This window comes from Episyrphus balteatus, chromosome 4 (genome assembly GCF_945859705.1).
Source record: "Episyrphus balteatus chromosome 4, idEpiBalt1.1, whole genome shotgun sequence".
Taxonomy (NCBI): domain Eukaryota; kingdom Metazoa; phylum Arthropoda; class Insecta; order Diptera; family Syrphidae; genus Episyrphus; species Episyrphus balteatus.
In genome coordinates, this window is record NC_079137.1 from 3,146,054 (window position 1) to 3,162,577 (window position 16,524).

The 16,524-nt window shown below is 33.5% G+C and overlaps 2 protein-coding genes across 2 annotated transcripts in view; both read right to left on the reverse strand.

The window, feature by feature from the left end:
* Positions 1–4,717, reverse strand: part of LOC129917996 (uncharacterized) — a 54,107-nt gene extending 49,390 nt beyond the window's left edge. The window contains exons 1-2 of the mRNA XM_055998277.1: positions 3,310–4,717; positions 1,862–1,983 (exon numbers count right to left, since the gene is read on the reverse strand). Of these exons, the coding sequence (XP_055854252.1) occupies positions 1,862–1,983; positions 3,310–4,634 (1,447 nt within the window). The 5' untranslated portion in view covers positions 4,635–4,717. The remainder of the gene's footprint in view (positions 1–1,861; positions 1,984–3,309) is intronic.
* Positions 4,718–6,369: 1,652 nt separating this feature from the next.
* On the reverse strand, positions 6,370–8,290 carry LOC129918001 (uncharacterized; the record flags this gene model as incomplete). Its single annotated transcript, XM_055998287.1, has 1 exon — positions 6,370–8,290. A coding segment is annotated over one exon (1,332 nt), but the record flags the coding sequence as incomplete, so codon positions are not given.
* Positions 8,291–16,524: the final 8,234 nt, after the last annotated feature.

Consider the following 16,524-nt stretch of genomic DNA (forward strand, 5'->3'; position numbering starts at 1 on the left):
AGTTTTTGAAAAAATGGTCCTCAAACTCAGAATGAAAAAAAAAATGTTATTAGAAAAATTTAAAAATAAAAATAAATAAATATTATCAGTTGAATTTCGAAGCAAAAAAGGTAAAATATATCACACTTTTGAAAAAAAAAAATGAAAAATTACTTCAATTTCAATGGTTTTTTTTTATTAAAACTGAATTTTTGCATTGAAATAATTAATTTTCTCAAAGACTGTGGTAAATAGGAACTTTAAATTTTTGCTATTTAACTTTCAACAGTAAGGGTTATTAAATGAATGAAAAATAATTTTATGTTTAGATGTTGAACTTTAAAAAAAAAAATAAGTTACATTTTTTTTCAAAACTTTTATTAAAAAAAGTTCTTCGAAAATGAAATACTTTTTATTTTTTTTTATAAACCGTAATACATATTGACATTTCCTTTTATAATTTGAAATCATAATAAATGCAGCCAAAAAAATTTGAAAATAAATGCATTTTATATTACGACCAAGTTTAAAAAACGACATGTTAAAATTTTTTCAATAATTTTTTTTTTTCAAAAATCTGAGTTCAATTACCATTCTTTCAAAAGCCGTTCATTCAATTAACTTAATTTTTATTTTACATATATGACTAAGCTTTTAGCTTTAAAAAAATATATATTTGAATATTGTAGGTGTTGCCGTTGTGTTCAAATATTTTTTTTTGTGTTTGAAGTCAATTAATAAGAAAATTGCATCTATCGCTTGAACTATGGAAGATTGTCCCTCAACAATCAACAATCTTTTGGCATCAATTAATTTATGAAATTTAAGAAAAAATTTTGAAAAAAATTTGTTTTTGTTCACAAAAATCTTCAATTAAATTTAAAAAATCAAAACGGCAACACCGGCAATTTTTAATCTATATAGTATTTTTAATTACCGACGTTTGAAAAAAAAAATCATCAAAATCTAAGCTGTTCGGCCGGGTTCCCTAATATTGCCAATTTTTGAGCTTTAGTTACTCCACTAGTTCTTTTTTTTATAAAATTTAAAAATACCCAACCCTACAAAAAATAAAAATAACTGAATAAAACGTTTGCAAAATGAATCTTTGTTTCCCTACGCAACAAGCTACTGAATGACATCGAAGTGCTAAAGTTTTGGAACATGTTCACAACATATTTAGGAGATGTTCTAGACATATTCGAGATATGTTCAGGACATGTTCCGGACATGTTTGCGACATGTTTACCACACACAATCATTACCACGTTAAAAAATCGGTATGGAACAACCCCACCAGTCAGTACCTGATGGTGAAAAATTAACGGCAGGGATAACTTTACATCTGGTATATTTAACAACATTTCTGGTATATTTAACTAATTTCTAGTATATTTAAAAAAATAATATAGTTAAATATACCAGAAATATTGTTAAATATACCAGATGTAAAAAAATTATAAAAATACGGATTTGTAGGTAGATCTCAAGATTAAAAAAGTTCAAAATTATTTGCCTTTGTATTCTCTTAAAAAAATATTTTGACAGGTATTTTTTTTCCAAAATTTAAAGCATTAGGTATTCCTTACAAAAAAATTCTTCAAAAACATATTCCTTTTTATGTTCAATTTTTGCCTCCTCAACTTAAAATATGGCACTCCATTTTAATAAAAATAACGTCTGCAAGTAGTTTTCTGTTGAACAATGACTTAACACTTAACTTTCTAGCACTGCAATTAATTACACTTAACATTTTATTTCAAGGTTTTTATTTTTAACAAAAATTTTCAAAAACAACAAAATCAACTAAAAAAGGAACAAGTAAAATAAAAAAGAAAATACAAAAATCCATTTGCAATGACTTCAATTTTACAAAACACACTTTCGTTATTATTTTCCTTCAGTAAGCTATTACCAACGTTCCGTACCATTCGTCGTCCTTCCTCGTCGTTGTGATGTTCGTTAGCTTGTTCATAATATTTTATACTCCACACATAACCGTTGCTGGTTGGTATGGAAAATGATTTAAAACAAAAGAAATGAACACAGGAAGCAAAAATAAAAAGAAGAAAATTCAAAAAAAAAAAAAAAAAAAAAAACTGAAAACTCAAATTCAAAACAAAAGACATTCAACTTAATCCATTTCTCTTGTAGTCTGGATTAATACATCACGCAGAGTTTGAAAGACATTGCTTTTTGCTCGTCTGTCTTCTTATACCTACTATATCCTCCTCATTTGGCCTGGAATTCTGGATTTACCTCTAAGTCTCACTAAATCTAAAAAGAAAAGACGAGACAAAATAAAGCGAAACATTTTGCACAATAAAGCATTTTTCCTTGTTGTTTTTTTTTTTCAGTTTTTTTTTTTGTATATAATTTTTTTGTTTGCACTTTATTTCCTGTCTTTCATTCAAGCTCATTTAATTCAAGCTTCATGAATAATGAAAGCATTCAGAGCGTTTAACAAAAACCAAACCTTTTGCCTTATGAATTTCGGATATGTAATACATATAACTTTTATACGACACACGTGCTATTAAATTTAAGGACATCGACATTCTTTACCTGACCTTTACACGTGTAATAGCAAAAAACAAATACCTTACCTAAAAGTTTATGAGCGAGTATAAAATACAAAGGTTTTTTCATACTCTTTTTTCAAGGAGAATTGAAAGTAGATATAACAATTCAACTGGTATCAGTTTTTTGGGTAACTAAAAATAACGAAAAAAGGTGAAATAATATTGAGGAATGGGTTGCATTTAATTTAGTAACGTCGTTGTCGTCCGTTTCATTCGTCTTAACCTATAAATCGTGGACTTTGTGTCTTGATAATCATCCTTTCATGGGAAACTTTAGAATCAGACCATTATTTTCGAAAGTCATGTACGGAACATCTTTTATTAACGCGCTTTATTTCCAGTCCCCAGTCCCTTTATTATATAGGAGTAAAGAATTGACTTTTCCATGCTGCGCTGAAGGTTTTTCATCGTTAGGTCCGAGAAAATTTCGAGGGAGGGAGCTTTTGGCTAGCAAAGTCATTGGTTTACTTTTTGCATCGATATGACGACGATGAGGACGAGAATGACGGTGGAAACTTTTGCTGTCTTTCGATTTCATTTTTGCCAAAAGGTAAAATATTATTTTTGTCCACATGTAGCTATAACACCTTTTAAGAGTTGGGAGTTTCGAGTTTGAGTCACGTAATTGTTGGAGTCACGTTTTATGTCGATGTCATGAATGAATGAATGAATGTGTTGTGGGGGAAAGTTGCACTGCGACCTTAAAGGTCTATTGTGCCCCCAAATTTGGCTGCAATTAACTACTTACAGTACAGTCTCCAGTTTGATACTTTTTAGGTATTTGATTAACTGGAGTATTTCTATCGACGGTAGATCTTTACTTGTTACCTGGTGCTGGCCCAGGTATCTGTGTCGATTGTGCATTAGTGCTTCACAGTTGCCCAGTATGTGTTCTGGCGTCTCTTCATTATTGTTGCAGAATCTACAGGTGGCACTGTCTGCCAGGCCAATGTTGTTGAGGTGTTTTCTCAGCTTGCAGTGGCCTGTAAGGATCCCTGTTATTATTCTCAGGTTGTTTCTACTCAGGTTAATGCAGGTTTTAAATCTTTTTTGGTTGTAATTCCCAAGTAGTGATTTCGCCTGTCTGAGTTTAGGAGTTTCTTTCCAAATTTTAGTTCGTTTGGCCTCCTCATCGGTTTTTATCATTTGTTTGATCGTGCTGTCTCCAATTCCGCAATATGGTTCTGGGCCCATAAGAGGTGCGGTTGCACCTGCTTTTGCTAAGGAGTCTGCTACTTCGTTCCCTTGTACTCCAACATGTCCGGGAACCCAGTACAGTGTTATTTTATTTGCCTTGCCAAGCTCGTTCAGCTTCTTCACACATTCCCATACGAGTTTGGAGTTGATGGCGTATGAGTTTATAGCTTTAAGTGCGGCCTGGCTATCAGACATGATGGCAATGTTTTGGTTTTTGTATTTTCTTTCGAGATTACGTTCTGCGCATTTATCTATAGCGTTGATTTCCGCTTGAAAAATGCTAGGAAACTGTCCCATTGGAATGGAAATTTTGGTTCTAGGCCCAAATATTCCTGCTCCAGTTCCATCAGCTGTTCTCGATCCATCAGTGTACCACTTGATGGCGTTTGCATTGAAAGTGTAGTTCGTGGATTCACTTACCCACTTTGCCTTGCTACTAAACTGTGTTTGAAAGTTTTTCTCAAAGTTGTATTTCTTGATCATGCAATCTCTTGGGATGTCAAGGAGGTTTTTAACTGTGGTGTTCGATATTGAGTCCCTTTCTTTGAGACCAATACTCTTGCCCGTACCAGTTCCCTCTTTTGCAAATCTCAAGATTGTTCCGTTAGCAGTACTACTTATTACTTCATGGAGTGGTGTTAAGTGGAGGATGACTTCCATTGCTGCTGTAGGGCAAGTTCTCATTGAGCCAGTAATGCATAAGCAGGCCAATCTTTGAACTTTGTTTAATGTCTTTTTAGTTGTAACTAGTTCGGTTCTTTTGTGCCAAACAACCGCACCGTAGGTGATAATGGGTCTCACCATCATGGTATACATCCACCTTAGGATATTTGGTTTGCACCCCCATGATTTATTTGCCAGTCTTCGGCATATCATAAGGGCTTTTGTGGCTTTCCCGACTGTTATTTCTAAGTGTTTATTCCAGAGGAGTTTACTGTCTAGTGTGATACCTAGATATTTTACCTCTCTCTTTAGCTCAATGACCTTACCAGCTAGCTGGATAGGTCTGATATGAGGCAAAAGCCGTTTCCTTGTGAATGGTACAATTGTAGTTTTTGCTGGGTTGATATTTAGCCCCACCGTTAAACACCATTTACTTGTAGCTGAAAGTCCTCTTTGGATGATATCGCAAAGGGTCTCCTCGAACTTCCCCTAGGCGGTTATTACAATATCGTCAGCAAAACCAAGACATCGAATACCCAGGGATGTAAGATGTTCCAGTAATTCATCCACTACAAGGCTCCACAGCAAGGGTGATAAAACCCCTCCCTGTGGACATCCTCTTGTTGTGATGATTTTCTGTGTTGTTACACCTGTAGTTGCCTCTGCCGTTCTTGTGCTCAACATTTTCTCTATCCATTTTGTAATGGTGGCCGGAACACACTTTCTTACAAGAGCCTTAGATACTGATTCATGAGAGGTGTTATCGAAGGCCCCCTCTATATCTAGGAAGGCGCATAGTGCAGTTTCTTTAACATTTAATGCTTTTTGTACGGTGTTCGTTAGTTCGTATAGAGCAGTTTCTGTTGACTTACCTGCCCTGTAGGCATGTTGGCGATTATTCAGAGGCATTTTTATGAGTACTTCTGATCTTATGAAGTTGTCAATTAATTTTTCCAATGTCTTCAGTAGGAAAGATGTTAAGCTTATTGGCCTGAATGACTTTGGATGGGTTGTATCCTTCTTTCCTATTTTGGGAATGAAAATTACTTTAGCTCTTCTCCACAGACTTGGTATATACCCAAGTGCTACGCTGCTTCGCAGAATGCTAATTAGCTGTGGCATTAATTCTTCTTTCCCTTTTTGTAGAAGTGCGGGAAAGATGCCATCCACTCCGGGTGACTTGAAGGGTTGAAAGGTATTTATTGCCCATTCAATCCTATTTCCTGAACAGATAGTTGAAGCTATCTTCCAGTCTTCACGATTAGGCATAGGAGGTATTCTCTCTATTTGGAGGCCTATCAGTGGAGAGCTTCCCGGAAAATGAGTGTATAGTAACAGTGTTGACTTTTGCTCTTCGTTTTCAGTAAAACTGCCGTCCGGTTTACGCAGAGCTAGCGATTTTATAGTTTTTTCTTTTGCTAGTGCTTTATGCAGTCTTGCTGCAGCAGGAGTAGAGGAGATACTCTCACAGAAGGTCCTAAAACTGTTTCTTTTGACTCTTCTTATTTCTTTGCTGTAGTTAGTCAGTTCTGTCCTGTACTGATTCCACTCTCCGGTTCTTTTCGCCTCATTAAAGAGTTTTCTTACACTGGATCTTAGTTTTGACAGATTTTTGTTCCACCAAGGTGCATCTTTCTGTCTTTTCATGGGCTTTATAGGGCAACTGAGTTCGAACGCCTCATTTATTGCCCCACTGACCTCATTAACTATTTGCTCCAACTCATAGTGACTTGTTGTCGTTCTAGCTGGACCAATTTGTTCAAGGTTGCTCTTTAGAGCAGTTTTGTAGATATTCCAGTTCGTTTTTCTTGAATTTCTTCCAGAGGTATTCTCTGTTTGAAGGCCTTCAAGGTTAAACGTTATTATTCTATGATCAGACAGTGAGGGTTCGTTGGAAACTTTCCAATCCCTAATTAAGCTGCTTACATTCGGGGTTCCGAATGTCAAGTCTAACACTTCGTTTCTAGTTCTAGTTACAAAAGTTGGGGTATTCCCTACATTGAATGTATCTAGATTTTTTTCGATAATAAAATTTAAAAGGTACTCACCCCTTTGATTAATATCGGAACTACCCCACGTAGTATGGTGAGCGTTGGCGTCGCATCCAACCAACAACGGTAGTTTTTTATTGTTGCAGTAGTCAACCAGCTTCTGTACTTCAGCAGGCGGTATGTCGTCATCATCACCCGCAAAGTATGCTGCAGCTACAACCATCGTGCAGGGATTGTCCTCGATGTATATCTGGGCTTGTATTGGAACAAGGTCCCGCGTCATAAATTCTGAAAGACATATAAAATTTATATTATTTCTGATCATTATGCATGTTCTGGGCGAGGTGCTTCTCGTGTCCCATATTAAATTGGAGTCCTTACTTGTTAGGCCCCTTACTTGACCCCCGTTAATCCAGGGTTCTTGGATCAGCACTAACCCCAGGTTATCCGCCGTGAATTTCCTTGCTATGACAGCCGAAGCCGCTTTAGCATGGTGGACGTTAACTTGGGCTAGCCTGGCACTGATCCCGCGTCCGGTCATTTTGCTTACAGAATCGGGGCGAATGCCCCTTCATCTGCAAGCAGATGTTCTTCCTCCTCTTCAGTTGGAAGCGCTTCATCCGGGCTCACTCGTAACGGAGAGAGGTCCATGCCCTCATCTTCACCGTTCACTGAGCCTTTCTCCATCTCGGCAACTTGGTTTACCTGTACTACGGGAATACTTGGAGGGGGTGGTGGTGGTGGTGGTGGTAAGGGAATAGGATTTATTGGATGGGGGGCTTTTGGGGTTTGGTTGGTGGTTGGAGGTTGGTCTGTGGAGTCAGAGGTAGTTGGGTCATTACCTTGATGGTGTGTGTTTGCCTCTACATTATTTTTCCTGAGGCCAGTTATGGGGATTTTCCCGAACTTAAAATGCAGTTCATGACCTGCATTTGTAATGGTTTTGGCAGAATTGGTGTCGATCTTTGCCACCAGTAGTTTGCCTTTGCCTTCCGCCTTGCTCTTGATGATTTTCCATGCTTTAACACAAAGTCCATCATTTTGAGCTTCAATCAGGGCTAAAGATTTCTGGTCCTCCTGATCCTTACTTCTTGGAAGGAACATAGTTATGGTATGCAACTTGGGAATGTTTTCTCCCAAGCATGCAACCAGAGCAGTGCCCTTCCAAGTGCTAAGTCTTGCGGCTTTCTCTTTAAGCCAGTCCGCTGTTTGTTGACCAGCACAGTCTACAACGAGCAGGCCTGTTTTAAAGTGAATCCCGTTAAACTGTAGCTTATGTTTCCAGCCTAAAGACACTTCCTCAATGATCGCCTCCTCGAGTGCTGTCAGTTCATCGGTACCAAGAGTTGCGTCAGGATATTCTTTTGGTAGAATAGCTATCCTTACGCTTTTGGTGGTATTGGCGTACGACAGTGGTCTCTTGCTAGTATTCAGCGCGGTGTTTGATCCCGCTTCTGCTGAGTTGCCCAATCTTGGTTTTTTCACCTCTTGCCTTTGGGGAGGGGTAATATGGTGATTTTTCCTCTTACCTTGGCCCTGGCTTTTGAGGGACTCAGCTAAAAGCTCAGCTCTCCTTTCCTCCACCCTCCTTTTGGCTTCTTCAGGGGTTTTCCCTTCCGCCAAAAGATCGAGGTACCGCCTTGTAGCCGCTCCACTTAGACCCTTCCTGAAGGGATCATCCAGGCCACCTGGTTCGCCCCGTTTCGGAAGAACTCTATCTTTTGCCTTCTGGCTTCTGCTTGGCTTCTTTTGGCATTTTTCGGAAGCTGATTTTGAGGATGGGGTGTTCCTATCCCTGGTGCCATCTTTGGCTTTGGCTACATCTCTAGATCGCCTGGGAGGTGTTCTCTCTTGGCGAGTAGAGGATGTAGTTCGATGTCATGATTTCATGAGCGCTTTGAGGGGTTGCAAAAAGAAGGAAATAAATTATTTTTTATGTAAAGTTTAATTTTTGCTGGTGGTGGCTTACTTTGAGGTATTAGTTGATTTAGCGAATTATTTTATAATTATAAATTAACTTAAATACATTGGATATTTTTGAGAAAAAAAGTAATTTAAAAAACTAAACCCCGACTAATACAAAATCACACTTTAAAAAGTATTAAAAAAGAAAATATTTATTCTCATCTAAAACTTTTAGTTGATTTTCATTTTTTTTTTTCTAGACGGTGCCTTAATCAATATATTGTAGTGCAACTTAGCCTATAACCAGCGAACAAGTAATATTCATCTAATAATACTTCATTTGTCAAATTACGATTAGTAGTTTAGAAGATATGATGCCACCGATGAAAATATTTCTTCACTTAAGACATTTCTTTTTTTTTTTCTTATTTCAGAAAATATTTTTGAATAGTTAGGTATTAACGGAATCTTTCGGAACTTATTGCAAACGACAAAATCTGTTTTAATGAAAATTTGTATACCTACAGAATTGCCTTTACTAGCCTCAATATTAAAATGATGCAAATTTTTTTTGTATTTTCTATAGGTAAAAATTATTTTTTTTTTTTTTTTTTTCAAAAAAATCAGTTTTTTGAGAATGGGTCAGTGATTTTTTTTTTAATTTAGGTATAATTTCTAAAGGCATGCATTTTTTGACAAGTTTTCAAAAATGTTAGAAAGACTTCTCTGGAGAGGATTATTTTTAGTCGTTGTTATAATATATTTTTTTTAAATTAATTAAACTTTTTTCCAAAAAAAATTTCGAACTCATAAAAAATGAAGTAAAAAAATTGGTCAAAAGATAACCAAAGTGATGACATTTTCTCAATTTATTTGTTTTTCTTTTTTTACATTCATATAAATGAGATAAAAAAAAAAAAATTTGTTCCATATTTGTGTAGACACGTTTTCCTCTTTGTTTTTATATTTTGTTTGATTTTTTTTTATTTCGTATACATATTTGAAAAAAATATATAGATACAATGTAGGTCAACCTTACAATAATTACTTTTCGATTCTTTTTTTTTTTTTTTTCTCATCTGGCATATTAAAACTTATGTTTGTTTGTTCTCGTTGTTTTCTTTTTTTTTTTTTATTTTGTTATATTTTATTATTGTAAGAGGAAAAAAATAAATGAAAGATGTGAATGTTGAGATAAATGAACACGAATGCAAATAGAAAATAAATAAAAAACTTAAAAAAAGGCTAAAAATCAATTTAAATTTAATTAAAATCTGTATTTGTGTATTTATTTTTTTAATAACTGAAGAGTAGAATGTCATATAAAATGATTTTTGTATTTTTTTGTGTGTGTCTTTTTTTTTGTATGGTCAGATGCTAAAGAAAATCAATAAAAATAGATAACTACACACCATCCGTCTCTTATTCGTTCAACCTGTGGATACAACAGAATTTTAGTTGAAATTAGAAAGAATAAAGAGATTCTTAAAACATACAAACTTGGATTTCATAAAATTTCCAGAGGAATAAAGAATGTTATTCATTTGAAACTAAATAAAATACCGTTACTAACGATTACTGTCATAGAACAGATTTTTTTTTATTTATGAATTTTTCGTAAACGACATAGTCGATTTGAACTAAAATTTTTATACAGAAATCGTCGCCTGAGAATTGTTTTGTCGTATACGCCAATTTTGGAATTTTGGGAAATCGCATTTTAAGGTTTGAGCTTTTATAAAAAAAAAACTGGCCGATAGATTTTTTTCAATTTTTAATAGAATATTTTGTGCGATATCTTCTTTATATTTATGTTGTCACAATTGTCACATCAATTTTAGTTTTCAAATTATCAAGGTTTTTATCCAAAATCAGTTTGTCGTAAACGCCACCAAAATCAACTTTTTTTTACATCCCGTACACGTACGACAAAGTAGGCGCACGTACAACATTCCAATACTAAAAAATAAATAAAAAAATTTTCACAGTTCGTTTTTATTTATTAATTAAATATTTAAAAAATAGTTTCTTATTACATAGAAGTAGTATTGGTTTGACTTAGAGGCTCAATTATTAAAATAAATATATCTAAAATAAAGAAAAACCAAAAAAATGACCATAAACATAAAAAAAAATTTAAAAAATGTCTTAACAAAAAATAAAAGTCATCCTATGGCTATGAAATATGAAAGAAATAAAATAAAAATAAACCAAGTTTGGTTAAATTAATATATGGTCATAAATAAAAGTAAATTAAATAAATATCAAACTAAAGAATTTATTCTAATTTTTTGATTTGACGCTTCATAATATTTTTGGTCTGATTTAGGCATAAATATGAAAAGGCTTTTAATATCAATAATCTTATCCTTAGTTATCGAGTTAGATTTTTTAGTAATTTGAAGACTTTGGCTGAAAAAATTTACAGGAGTTGCTATGGTAGACTTTTTATATGTTTTAAATATTGATGAGCTTTTATATTCCACTTTTCTACCGCTCGCTTTATAAAATAGTGTAAAAGTATCATCAGTATCATCAATTTGCAAAACAATAACGCAAATTTAGCGAAGAACAATGGCGCCTTAAAAAAATAATTTTCGACCAGCAGGTGTTTTTTGCGAGCGGGTGCAATAACAAAACTCACAGCAACCCTTTTCCGCTTCGTTCACGACAACGCGCGTGAACGAAGAGGCGCCACGGGCTCGGCGCCCACGACTACAGTCGACTTGTTGATCTTGTGTGTTCGATACAAGATCAATAAGTATACAGCAATAAAACAGCAACCTTTTTTCACTTTACTTCGTTGAAGACAGCGCGCGCGAACGAAGTGACAAGATCAATAAGTGTACAACAATAAAACAATAAAACTGCGACCTTTTTTCACTTCGCTCAAGACAATGCGCTTGAACGAAGCGGCGCCCTCGACCGACGGTCGACTTCTCGATCTTGTGTTCGATAGAAGATCAACAAGTGTACATATTTATAAGCGGTACTTGTGACCGAGGATGAGGTCAAGTATCTAGCGGCAGGAACAAACGACAAGAACCATGACAAAATTAAATACAACATTTGAAATGTCTCTCAGATGCACATTTTTCTTCCTTGCACCTCTAGGAATAGTGCAAAACCTCAAGTAGCGCAAAGCTTAATGCAGCCCTTAGTTTTTAAATTCATTGTCCTTATAGCACATGAAGTTCTTATTTTCAATAAATACTTTTCTAGCAGGTTTATTATATTTGTTTATATTCTATTTGGGTCATATACCTACATACATGTAAGGCAAAACAAGTTCGAAATTTTCTACTCTATCTGTTTTGTACGACGTACGACAAACCAATACTGAAGAAAAAAAAGCTGAAAAATACATAGAATTTTTGTCGTAAACGCCAAAAGTTGGCGCTTACGACAAACCAACGCTAATCCGATGCTTATTTTGTGGATATACGACAAAATGCACACTAATTATCTCAGTAACGGTAAACGATAGGACAAATCTGATAACAGAAATGAAAAGAGAACGTTCTAAAACCTATTACTACATATCCAGTTTAAAAAAGTGCATTTTGGCGTTTACGACAAAACAACTCTCGGGCGACGAAATGTCAAAGTAGTCGCTATACAAAAATTTAAAAAATTAAAAAAAAACACATTTTTGGATTTGTAAAAACTATTTCAATTTTTGTTTTGTTTTGAAAAATCATTATTTTGAAAACAGGCTGATGAAAATTATTGAAGTTGAATAATATTTTCTTAATAAATTTTATATATTATAAATTTTTTTTTTTTAAACGACTGTAACGATTTTCAAAATATATGTCCTATTACTTGGTTTTATGTAAAAGATAATTTAAAAAGGTGTTTAATTAATGAAATAAAAAACAGGTTTAATTCACCGGCACACAAAAAAAAAAAAATGTCATGAACCAGAAACCAGACCTATCTTTCTATATGTTTTTGGGCACGCTGAATCCGAATTTCAAGTCCGTTTGGCCCCATCACCCTCCAGTTTTGAGCTGTGAGTGCATTTTGTTTGAATTTTTATGACTTTTTTGGAGTTTTTTGCATTTTTCTCAAAACTGAAGGGTGACCGGGCAAAACGGACTTGAAAATCGGATTCAGCGGTCCCAAAAACATATAGAAAGATAGGTCTGCTTCCTGGTACATGAAACTTTTTTTTTTGTGTGCCGGGTATGACAGCGACATGTCGCGACAGTGCTAGCACACAAAAAAAAAAGTTGTATGAACCAGAAACCAGACCTATCTTTCTATATGTTTTTGGGACCGCTGAATCCGAATTTCAAGTCCGTTTTTCCCGGTCACCCTCCAGTTTTGAGAAAAGTGTAAAAAAGACCCCAAAAACTACCCTTTTTTGAGTTTTTTGCATATTACTCAAAACTGGAGGGTGACAGGGCCAAACGGACTTGAAATTCGGATTCAGCGGTCCCAAAAACATATAGAAAGATAGGTCTGGTTTCTGGTTCATGACACTTTTTTTTTTTGTGTGCCGGTGTTATTTTTTTAATTACTTATGAAATTCCTTAAAAAAATATATGTAATTATAAATTTCCCTTATTTTGTTTGATAAAAATATTAATATTAGATTATTTTTTACCATATTAAGAGCAAGTACGTGAGATTCAGTCGTGCATTTTATCTATCTTGCTAGGATTATTTATTATTTTATTATTTTATTATTTTTATTTTTGTAGTTTTTAACAAATTTCCGGCGGCTTCCAGTTCCAGTTGACTTAGAAACTTGAAATTTTACACACTATCTGTTTTTGGCCCAATTAGAGGAAATCTGAAAAAAAAATTTTGGAAAAGCTTTTGGTTTTCCAGAAAATTCACGTTGCGTTTTCGCAACGTTAGCCGAAAGGGGTATCAAAATTTTTGAAATAATTTATTTTTACATGGAGTATGAATCAATTTTATTTGAGTATTTTTATGAATAAATTAACCAAATAAAGGTATACTGGGTAATAAATGGTTGTTGAAAATAAAATAACAAAATTTCTAATAAGTTAAACATTATATTTTGATATTTTATGCTTACTAAGAAAGGTTTTTTGTGAGGTACTAATCGATGCATTTTGGATATGAATCAAGATATTACATTTCTTGCAGAAAAAAAACGTATTTTCTGAAACACTTGCGACATCGTTTTGGTGACAGTATGTTTGATGTTGTCAAAAAAATGATAAAAGTTACTACTTCATTCAATTCTTATCGTAGTGCAATTACTTAGTGATAACTTCTCTGAATTGATTCCTTTCAAAAATCGATAAACCAAATCAGCACCCGCCAACAATCGACAATTTATCGGATTCGAACTGATCAATTATATTTGACTATAAAGAAATGTTATATCCCGATTCATCAAAAATACTTCCATGAATACCGCACAAAATCCCATTCTTTGAAAGCATAAAATTACCAAATTGTAATGTATAACTTATAACAAATTTTGTTATTTTATTTTCAACAATCTTTCATTACCCAGTGTATCTTTATTTGGTTAATTTCTTCATAAAAATACTCAAATAAAATTTATTCATACTCCATGTAAAAAAAAATTATTTCAAAAATTTTGATACCCCTTTCTGCTAACGTTGCGAAAACGCAACGTAATGCTTTCATCTTACCTGACAAGCAGGCAACTCAAATAAATTACTTCAGCACTATTTTAGAATATAATTTGAACTCTTATTTACCTGTAGTTGAGACTATTTAGAAAAATTATAATTTTGACTATATTTTTCAAAAGTTCAAAAATTTTACCTCAAAATTTTGAAAAACTCGAATTTTCATAGCCCCAAAAAATCTCGAAAAAACTTTTTTACAAAAAAATCCAAAAACAGGTCGATTAGATAATTTGACTATCTTTCCAAATAATTTTTTAGTTTATTTAAAAATATAATCAGTTATGTTCCACTTTCTATCCTCCTACGCTTTTATGAACTCGTCATTGTTTTTCTATTGACAAATGGACTCTTTTCAGTTTTGTAAGAAATCAAATTTTTTTCTTATTAATGTTTTTTTTTAAAAGAAACCTGGCAACCCTTTTTTCTCTTCGGTAAGACCAAGATTTGATTTCGCTTTTCTAACAACCAGCCTTTAAATTTTTTGTTGCTAGCTCGTACACTTTTATAATTGTTTTTTTTTTTTTTCTGTGGTCATACTAATTCATGAGAATCAACAAGAACGAATAAATTTCAACTATTAGTTCACTCAAGTATTTAAAAACGACTTCCAAAGACGTATTTCTTTTCACTTGTAGTTCTTATTGTATGGAAAGTACTTAGTAAAAGTTGAGGGGCTAAAGGTATTGATTGATAGCCTGAAAGTAATTGAATTCCACAAATACCCTCTAGGTAAAAAATGTTTTAAATTTTCACTTGTTTTTCAAAAAAAAAAAAAAAAAACAAGCTGGCAGACATTACATTAGAATTACAATTAATGAAACCAAATCTATTTTGATGTCTGGCATCAAACGAAAAATTAAGAATATTTACCTCTTAAAAATCTTCACCATAGAATAGCGAGACTCTCTCCAATAATAAATAACAAATTAAAATGTTTTTAACCCTTTTCAATCAACACCATCACCACCATACACTTGCGCTGCAAACCTAATTATTGCCGCAAGTAAATTTATATAATATTAACTAAGTACCCTATTGGCTTAATGGGTTTATATATATCCACCCACGTGTGCTCATTAAAATACATTTCCATCAATTTAATTGGAAACATTCTAAAATTTCCAAAGGCAACATTCGAGTGCATTGACTTCACTTCACTCTGCTGTGACGATGACGATGATCATGATGATGTCTTCACTTCACTCAAAATTTAAGAGCCGCTAGCTCTCGCTATGCTTGTGGTAGAAATAAGGTATGTAGGATAGGGTACTATAACACAGAGCCCTTGAACTCGTAGTAATCAAAATATAGATTCTCTCGTAGTGAAGAAGATTCTTCTTATCCCTTTGAATAATGATATCTGTGTTTGTATACAAAACTCTGCAGAGTATATTGCACTCTTCTGTTCGCATACATAGATTGTTGAAATTCTTTACTTTACCTCCAGCCAGCAGCATCGTGTGTCTTCTATATTCTATGCATATAATTTTGTGGAGAGAAAGATGACTTTGAATGTAGAGTAGAGAGTATATATTGATATAGAAGGATGATGACACTCTAGGGTTCCCACATTTCCAAGTATCATCGATATATAAAAAACAGCGCTAGGGATATAAAAAGGTTTTGTCGCTCGTTAAGGATTAAGTTATCACAATAATTCCTTTTGTGCAGCATCAAAACCATATACCTTAGATTATCGATGGTTATGGTTTTTACATGAAACTTCTTTCGTTTTCATTATTTTTTGAGCAAAATAGCAATTGAAACTTTTACAGGAAATTCTTTAGTTAATTCAATTTACAGAGTAAAAGAAGGAATTAGTTGCAAAAAAGGAAATACCACTTGATACATTTTTGAAGCTAAAGTTACAACATGAAATTGATGCAGCTTATAAGTAGTTGCAACAACCACGAATGGAAATTGACACTAATGAATTTTGTAAAGGATTTTAATGTCATGCTACTAAATTTTCCAGGCAGCACCGAAGAACCGCTACACAATACCAGAATATCAACATCACTATGCCAATACCAAGATTGTAAGATAAAACATGAAACTTATTGGAAGTCTTATCGAAGCTTCAACTTCTTTTGAATTATGCCTTTATTTCTCAGTTTGAAAGTTTCTACTTTCAAATGTTTCATTATTGTAAGTCAAAACATTAAAAAACAGATTGGAAGCCTTATGGAAGCTTCAACTTCTTTTGAAGTTTGCGTTTATTTCTTAGAATTCTTACGGTTATAAGCTCAATGCATTTTGTGTGATATTTTGAAATGTTCCTATTTTAAAATGTTGACTTATTGTAAGTAAAAACATGAAAAGAAATTATTGTAAGTCTTATACAAGCTTCAACTTCTTTTGAGTTATGCGTTTAAATATCAGAATTCTTACGGTTATCGATTAAATGCAGTTTTTGTAATATTTCAAAAAGATTCTACTTTAAAATGTTGACCTATTGTAAGTTAAAACGATAAAAAAATTGAGTGGAAGCCTTATAGAAGCTTCAACTACTTTTTAATTCTACGTTTATTTTTCAGAATTCTTAAAGTGATTGACAAAATGCAG